The sequence below is a fragment of the Prionailurus bengalensis genome, chromosome A1 (assembly GCF_016509475.1).
Source record: "Prionailurus bengalensis isolate Pbe53 chromosome A1, Fcat_Pben_1.1_paternal_pri, whole genome shotgun sequence".
Taxonomy (NCBI): domain Eukaryota; kingdom Metazoa; phylum Chordata; class Mammalia; order Carnivora; family Felidae; genus Prionailurus; species Prionailurus bengalensis.
The window spans coordinates 84318243-84327482 of NC_057343.1; the positions used below are offsets into that span (position 1 = coordinate 84318243).

Below are 9240 nucleotides of genomic sequence, written 5' to 3' on the forward strand. Positions count from 1 at the left end.
TTGTTTCTGGGATAATCTCCACTTCCTATGTTTCTATAAGCATTACCAAAAATGCAAATAGCACCACAATACACAGGGGCACTACATATTTTAAAAGTAAAACTTTATTTTCAACATGTCATCCCAAATATTTTAGAGAGCTACTACATATATTCCTGAGAGAGCAATCTAGGAGAAACATGCGCATAATCTAAAGTAATTGTGTCAGGGTGTCTACAGAGAATGTTCTGTCAGATTTGAAGATAAATCTCAAAGGCAATATCTTATGAATACCTCTTTTGTATAAAAGAAACAGTCTTGTTGAAGAGAAGTTGTATCCTATTGGTATAATATACAACACTCATATTTCTCCTGCCCTAAGACCCACAGGAGAGCTAATAATGTTTGCCTTCCCGAAATAAATAACAGACGAATCTTCAAATATCCATTCACAAAATTTTTGTTACAATTATATTCAAACTCCATTGCCAAAAGCACCAGTGATGACCAACAAGAGTTTCCCAACTGGCTTCATTCTTCTTGGTTTCGCTGAATGGCCTCATCTAGAAATGCTTCTTTTCTGGATTGTGATCATCTTGTACACAATGATCATCCTATCCAACTCAACTATTATCTTGCTTTCTTGTGTGGACCCTCATCTCTACACTCCCATGTACTTCTTTCTTAGTAATCTTTCTTTCTTGGATCTCTGCTTTACCACAACCACTGTTCCCCATATGTTGTCCAACTTGTGGGGACCTGGCAAGATCATCACCTACACAGGCTGTGTCATCCAACTCTGCATGTTACTCTGTCTTGGTGCCACAGAATGTGTCATGTTGGTGGTGATGGCCTTTGATCGTTACATTGCTATCTGCCAACCCCTGCACTATACCATCATCATGGATCATCAGTTCTGTTGGAAGCTGGTGCTAATAGCCTGGATCTCTGGCCTAATAGAATCTGTTACCCAGATTCCTGTCACACTTCAGCTTCCCTTCTGCACCCACCACCGCCTAGATGACTTTCTCTGTGAGGTTCCTGCCCTCATACGCTTGACATGTGGAGACACCTCGGCCAGTGAGTGGCAGATGACAGTCTCTGCTGTTCTTTTCACCATCATACCACTGGGGTTGATCCTGACTTCTTATGGCTACATAGCTCAAGCTTTAGGTAAAATCCAATCCAAGGATGGCAGACAGAAAGCCATTGCCACCTGCTCCTCCCACCTCATTGTGGTCTTTATGTTTTATGGAACAGTGGCACCAGTGTATACATACCCTAAGAATCACTTTGCTTCAAATTATAGCAAGTTCTTTACATTCTTCTACACTGTGGTCACACCATTGTTAAATCCGCTCATCTATTCCCTAAGGAACAAAGATGTAAAAGATGCCCTGATACAACTGCTAAGAAGAGGATCACCATAATGTGGGCTCCATGGTGTCAGCTCAGAGCCTGGAGCCTGCCTCAGATTCTGTGTCTCCCTCCGTTTCTGCCCCCACCCCCCGCTTGTGCTCTGTCTCTGTCCCTCAAAAATAAATAAAAACTTCAAAATTTTTTTTAAAAAATTGGGCACCTGGGTGGCTCAGTTGCTTAAGCATCTGACTTCAGCTCAGGTCATGATCTTGCGGTTCATGAGTTCAAGTGCCGGGTCAGGCTCTGTGCTGTCAGCTAAGAGCTTAGAACTTCCTTCAGATTCTCTGTCTCCCTCTCTCTCTGCCCCTCCCCTGCTTGTGTTCTGTCTCTTCTCTCAAAACTGAATAAACATTAAAAAAAAGGTTTTAAAAAAGTGTGGTTTTGTTTCAAAGGCAGTAATTTATTAATGAACTTTTAACCCTATACTTTTATATGTAATTTTGTTAAAACAATATATCTGTACAAATACAATGCCAGTTTTTTTTAAATATGAAATTCATTGTCAGATTTGTTTCCATACAACACCCAGTGCTCGTCCCAACAGGTGCCCTCCTCAATGCCTATCACCCACATTCCCACCCCCCATTAACCCTCAGTTTATTCTCAGTTTTTAAGAGTCTCTTACGGGAGTCTTTTGGGAATATGGCTGTGTAGGAGGAAGACGCTGGGCTCACCTCCTCCTGCTGAGCGCTTAGATACCACCTACATCTGCCTAAACAACCCAGAAAAACTACAGAAGACTAACAGAACAGAAACTTTGGAGCCAAGCAGAGACAAGAGGCCCACAAAAGAGGGTAGGAAGGGTGGAGAGGTGATGCATACTACACGGAATGACGGGAGGGAGCTGGGGCAGTGGAAGGGCAGCTCGCCCAGCAAGGCAGAGCCCCCAAAGTCTGGCTTGCAAAAGTGGAGGGGCTGGACTCCATGAGTTCTGACAGCCAGCAGGACTTAACATCTAGAATGTTAAAAGTCAACAGCTCTGCTCTCAGAGAGCAGGGAGAGCAAGAGGACACTGGGAGGAAGAGCTGTTGAGCTCCAGAAGACAGAACTCAGCTCAGCAGGGGAACAAAGGTCCTGGCAAGCACCATCTCCCTCTCCCATGCCCCAGCGGAAATTCCAAAGGTAACCAGTTCCCCTCACCAAACTTGCTTGCACCAGCGCGAACACCCAAGGAAAAGAAACTCTTTTTTTAATATAAATTTTATTGTTAAACTGGTTTCCATACAACACCCAGTGCTCATCCCAACAGGTGCCCTCCTCAATGCCCATCACCCATCCTCCCCTCCCTCCCACCTCCCATAAATCCTCAGTTTGTTATCAGTTTTTAAGAGTCTCTTATGCTTTGGCTCTCTCCCACTCTAACCTCTTTTTTTTTTCCTTCCCCTCCCCCATGAGTTTCTGTTAAGTTTCTCAGGATCCACATAAGAGTGAAAACATATGGTATCTGTCTTTCTCTGTATGACTTATTTCACTTAGCAAAACACTCTCCAGTTCCATCCATGATGCTACAAAAGGCCATATTTCATTTTCTCATTGCCAAATATTATTCCATTGTGTACATAAACCACAATTTCTTTGTCCATTCATCAGTTGATGGACATTTAGGCTCTTTCCATAATTTGGCTATTGTTGAAAGTGCTGCTATAAACATTGGGGTACAAGTGCCCCTATGCATCAGCACTCCTGTATCCCTTGGGGAAATTCCTAGCAGTGCTATTGCTGGGTCATAGGGTAGATCTAGTTGTAATTTTTTGAAGAACCTCCACACTGTTTTCCAGAGTGGCTGCACCAATTTGCATTCCCACCAACAGTGCAAGAGGGTTCCTTTTTATCCACATCTTTGCCAGTGTCTATGGTCTCCTCATTTATTCATTTTAGCCACTCTGACTGGCGTGAGGTGACATCTCAGTGTGGTTTTGATTTGTATTTCCCTGATGATGACTGACATTGAGCATCTTTTTCATGTGCCTGTGGGCCATCTGGATGTCTTCTTTAGAGAAGTGTCTATTCATGTTTTCTGCCCATTTCTTCACTGGGTTATTTGTTTTTCAGGTGCAGAGTTTGGTGAGCTCTTTATAGATTTTGGTTACTAGCCCTTTGTCCGATATGTCATTTGCAAATATCTTTTCCCATTCCGTTGGTTCCCTTTTAGTTTTGTTGATTGTTTCCTTTGCAGTGCAGAAATTTTTTATCTTCATGAGGTCCCAATACTTCACTCTTGCTTTTAATTCCCTTGCCTTTGGGGATGTGTTGAGTAAGAAATTGCTGCACCTGAGGTCAGAGAGGTTTTTTCCTGTTTTCTCATCTAGGGTTTTGATGGTTTCCTGTCTCACATTCAGGTCCTTTATCCATTTTGAGTTTGTTTTTGTGAATGGTGTAAGAAAGTGGTCTAGTTTCATTCTTCTGCATGTTGCTGTCCAGTTCTCCCAGCACCATTTGTTAAAGAGACTGTCTTTTTTACATTGGATACTCTTTAATGCTTTGTCAAAGATTAGTTGGCCATACTTTAGTGGGTCCATTCTGGAGTCTCTATTTTATTCCATTGGTCTATGTATCTGTTTTTGTGCCAATACCATGCTGTCTTGATGATGACAGCTTTGTAGGAGAGGCTAAAGTCTGGGATTGTGATGCCTCCTGCTTTGGTCTTCTTCAAAATTACGTTGGCTCTTCAGGGCCTTTTGTGATTCCATACAAATTTTAGGATTGCTTGTTCTATCTTTGAGAAGAATGCTGGTGCAATTTTGATTGGGATTGCATTGAATGTGTAGATAGCTTTGGGAAGTATTGACATTTTAGCAATATTTATTCTTCCAATCCATGAGCACGGAATGTTTTTCAAATTCTTTGTATCTTCTTCAACATCCTTCATAAGCTTTCTGTAGTTTTCACACACAGATCTTTTACATCTTTGGTTAGGTTTATTCCTATGTATTTTATAATTCTTGGTGCAATTGTGAATTGGATCAGTTTCTTTATTTGTCGTTCCTTTGCTTCAGTATTAGTGTATAAGAATGCAACTGATTTCTGTACATTGATTTTGTATCCTGAGACGTTGATGAAATTACATATCAGTTTTAGCAGACTTTTGGTGGACTCTATCGGGTTGTCCATGCATAATATCATGTCATCTGCAAAAAGTGAAAATTTGACTTCATCTTTGCCAATTTTGATGCCTTTAATTTCCTTTTTTTTTTTTTTGTCTGATTGCTGATGCTAGAAGTTCCAACACTGTTAAACAACAGCGGTGAGAGTGGACATCCCTGCTGTGTTCCTGATTTCAGGGGTAAAGCTTTCAGTTTTTCCCCTTTGAGGATGATACTAGCTGTGGGCTTTTCATAAATGGCTTTTATGATGGTTAAGTATGTTCCTTCTATCCTGGCTTTCTCGGGGAGGTTTATTAAGAAAGGATGCTGAATTTTGTCAAATTCTTTTCTGCATCGATTGACAGGATCATATTGTTCTTTTCCTTTTTTTATTAATGTGATGTATCATATTGATTGATTTGTGAATGTTGAACCAGCCCTGCATCCAAGGAATGAATCCCACTTGATCATGGTGAATAATTATTTTTATATGCTAATAAATTCGATTTGCTAGTATCTTGTTGAGAATTTTTCCATCCATATTCATCAGGGATATTGGCCTTTAGTTCTCTTTTTTTGCTGAGTCTCTGTCTGGTTTGGGAATCAAATAATGCTGACTTATAGAATGAGTCTGGAAGTTTTTCTTCCCTTTCTATTTTTTGGAACAGCTTGAGAAGGATAGGTATTATCTCTGCTTAAAATGTCTGGTAGCATTCCCCAGGTTCGCCATCTGGTCTTGGACTCTTGTTGGGAGGTTTTTGATAACTGATTCAATTTCTTCACTGCTTATGGGTCTGTTCAAGTTTTCTATCTTCCTATTTAAGTTTTGGAAGTGGGTGTCTGCCTAGGAATTTTTCCATTTCTTCCAGGTTGTCCAGTTTGTTGGCATATAATTCTTTATAGTATTCTCTGATAATTGTTTGTATTTCTTAGGGATCCATTGTAATAATTCCATTTTCATTCATGATTCTATCTATTTGGCTCCTCCCCTTTTCTTTTTGCAAAGCCTGGCTATAGGTTTATCAATTTTGTTTATTTGTTCAAAAAACGAACTCTTGGTTTCATTGATCTGCTCTAGTTTTTTTAGATTCTATATTATTTCTGTTCTGATCTTTATTATTTCCCTTCTTCTGCTGGGTTTGGAGTATCTTTGCTGTTCTGTTTCTATTTCCTTTAGGTGTGCTGTTAGATTTTGTATTTGGGATTTTTCTTATTTCGTGAGATAGGCCTGGATTGTAATATTTTCCTCTCAGAACTGCCTTTGCTCATCCCAAAGCGTTTGGATTGTTGTATTTTCATTTTCGTTTGTTTTCATTTATTTCTTAATTTCTTGTCTAATTTCCTGGTTGACCCATTCATTCTTTAGTAGGGTGTTCTTTAACATACATGCTTTTGGAGGTTTTCCAGACTTTTTCCTGTGGTTGATTTCAGGTTTCATAGCATTGTGGTCTGAAAGTGTGCATGGTATGATCTCAATTCTTGTATGCTTATGAAGGGCTGTTTTGTGACCTTGTATGTGATCTATCTTGGGGAATGTTTCATGTGTACTTGAGAAGAAAGTATATTCTTTTGCTTTGGGATACAGAGCTCTAAATATATCTGTCAAGTCCATCTGATCCAATGTATCATTCAGGGTCCTTGTTTCTTTATTGGTCTTGTGTCTAGATCTTCTATCCATTGCTCTAAGTGGGGTATTAAAGTCCTTTGCAATTACCACATTCTAATCAATAAGGTTTTTTATGTTTGTGATTGATTGTTTATATATATTTGGGGGCTCCCATATTCAGTGCATACACATTTATAATTGTTAGCTCTTCCTGATGGATAGACCCTGTAATTATTATATAATGCCCTTATTCATCTCGAGTTTGTCTGATATAAGTCTAGTTTGTCTGATATAAGTATGGCTACTCCAGCTTTCTTTTGATTTCCAGGAGCATCATAGATAGTTCTCCATCCCCTCACTTTCAATCTCAAGGTGTCCTCAGGTCTAAAATGAGTCTCTCATAGACAGCAAATAGATGGGTCTTGTATTTTTATCCACTCTCATACCCTATGTCTTTTGACTGGAGCATTTTGTCCATTTACATTCAGTGTTATTATTCAAAGATATGGGTTTAGAGTCATTGTGATGTCTGTAGGTTTCATGCTTGTAGTGATGTCTCTGGTCCTTTGTGGTCCTTGCAACATTTCACTCACAGAATCCCCCTTTGGATCTCTTGTAGGGCTGGTCTAGTGGTGATGAATTCCTTCAGTTTTTGTTTTGTTTTGTTTTGTTTTTGGAAAACCTTTTTCTTTCATTCTATTCTGAATGACAGACTTGCTGGATAAAGGATTCTTGGCTGCATATTTTCCTGTTCATCACATTGAAGATTTCCTGACATTCCTTTCTGGCCTGCCAGGTTTCAGTAGATAGGTCTGCTACTACCCTTATGTGTCTACCATTGTAGGTCATGGCCTATATATCCCTAGCTTCTTTCAGAATTCTCTCTTTATACTTGTGTTTTGCCAGTGTCACTCTGATATGTCCTACAGAAGATTTATTCAAGTTACATCTGAAGGGAGTTCTCTGTGCCTCTTAGATTTCAATGCCTTTTTCCTTCCCCAGATCAGGGAAGTTCTCAGCTATGATTTGTTCAAGTACACATTCAGGCCTTTTCTCTCTCTTCTGCTTCTGGAATTCCTATGATACTGATATTGTTCTGTTTGCATCACTTAGTTCTCTAGTTCTCCCTTCATACTCCTGGATTTTTTAAATCTTTTTCTCAGCTTCCTCTTTTTCCATAATTTTAATTTCTAATTCACCTTTTCTCTCCTCCACTTCTTCAGTCCGTGCTATGGCCACCTTCATTTTATTTTGCACCTCATTTATAGCATTTTTTAGCTCCTCATGACTATTTCTTAGTCCCTTGATCTGTACCAATAGATTCTCTGCTGTCCTCTATGCTTTTTTCAAGCCCCACGATTAATTTTATGACTATTATTCTAAATTCTTATTCCATTATCGCTTAAATCGTTTTTGATCAATTTGTTATCTGTCGCCACTTCCTGGAGTTTCTTTTGAGGAGAATTCTTATGTTTCATCATTTGGGTAGTCCCTGTGGTAGCTCCAAACTCCAGGGCACTTCCCTTTGTTGTCCAGCATAACTTGTGTTGGAGGATGGAGCTGCATTCAAACTCAATGTCTCTCCCCAGCCCACCACTGGGGCCACAGTCAGACTGATGTGTCTCCCTCTGTCTGCCCCTCTGATGCTTGCACTCTCTCTCATTGTGTCAAAAGTAAATAAACATTTAAAAAATTTAGCTGTATGAATTGGGTATTTTGGAGAACTTAAAAAAAATTCAGAGAAGGAAGAATTGTAAGAATAGCCACTTGTTTCACTATACATGGCCAGATGAAATGTAGCTAAGTGTTTGTTCTAACTTCATTATTTTTTTACTCTCTTGTCCCACAATATACCATTAATACTTTTTAATAATAGTACTTGTTACATTTACTTCCACCTTAAAATATTCCTTTCTTTAATAGTAGGTCACTCCTTGTCAGTCTTAGTAACTATGTGGAAAAATCCTTTTGAATTTGATCACTGTCTTCATACTGAGTCCATATTAATAAGCACAAAGATAAGAATAAGTGTTAAATTAGTTCAACAAATGGAATTTTTATGGAATAGAATTTTATGATTTTGTTTTAGAAATCAGCCTAATTTCCAGTGGGCCCAAAGTAGCCTCTGAAATTGTCACTGATCTTTTCTTACTGATTCAAAAAAGTAAAAAACAACTTTGAATGAAAAAAAAAATCAAGACTCCCATTTTGCAGGATAGAAAAATAATGGAATATAATATCCAAGAAATATGACATTCGAAAAAATGAATTTTTCAAAGGCAGATAAACATTTGTTAATAGGTCACATCATAGTACACAAAATAAACCTAAACAAATATATAATAGCTAAAATTATAATAATGATATAAGACTAGAAATTAATAGCATAAAAATTTAAACATTTCAGGAAAATCCCTATTTAGATGGAAAGCAAATGTACCTCTAAATAATCAACATATCAAAGAGGAGGTGTCAAATGAAAATCCTGAGAAAATAAAACTATCAATACTGAATTAATTCAGGTAAATTTTCCCTTAAAAGTAAGGGGAGGGGCACCTGGGTGGCTCAGTCTGTTAAGCAACAAACTCTTGTTTTCTGAATTCAAACCCCGTGTCTGGCTCTGTGCTGATAGCATGGGGCCTGCTTGGGATTCTCTCTCTCCCTCTCTCTTATTGTTTCTCTCTCTTTCTGTCCCCAAAATAAATAATAAACACTTTTCAGAAATAAAAGTAAGGAAAACATAAAATTTACTTTTTTTCTTTTTCACAGTGTAGTATCAATTAATTAAACATATGGCTAGTCCCATATACTCTACACATATCTTTACAAAAACATATCTTAAAGAAGACATTACTCGAAAGAAAGTTTATACACAGTATACTTTCAATGAGTTAAGTACAGGGCTATCCCCATATGATTTTACACATACCTTACAAAAACATATATCTTAATAAAAGAAGATGCTACTTGAAAGGTTGATACACAGTATAATTTCAATGAGTTAAGCATACAGCTATTCCTATATGCTTTTACATGTAAATTTACAAATTCTTATATCTTAATGAAAGAAGATGTTACCTGAAAGATATTTTCTACATACTGTAGTTTTGTTAAATTAAGGAAAGCTGTATTCTCATATGTCTCTCTATATAC

At 38.2% G+C, this 9240-nt stretch overlaps 1 protein-coding gene across 1 annotated transcript; it reads left to right on the plus strand.

Moving 5' to 3' along the window:
* Positions 1-482: 482 nt before the first annotated feature.
* On the plus strand, positions 483-1409 carry LOC122478921 (olfactory receptor 2H1-like). Its single transcript, XM_043572733.1, has one exon. The coding sequence runs from the start codon at positions 483-485 to the stop codon at positions 1407-1409; it is 927 nt and encodes a 308-aa protein (XP_043428668.1).
* The last annotated feature ends 7831 nt before the right edge of the window (positions 1410-9240 follow it).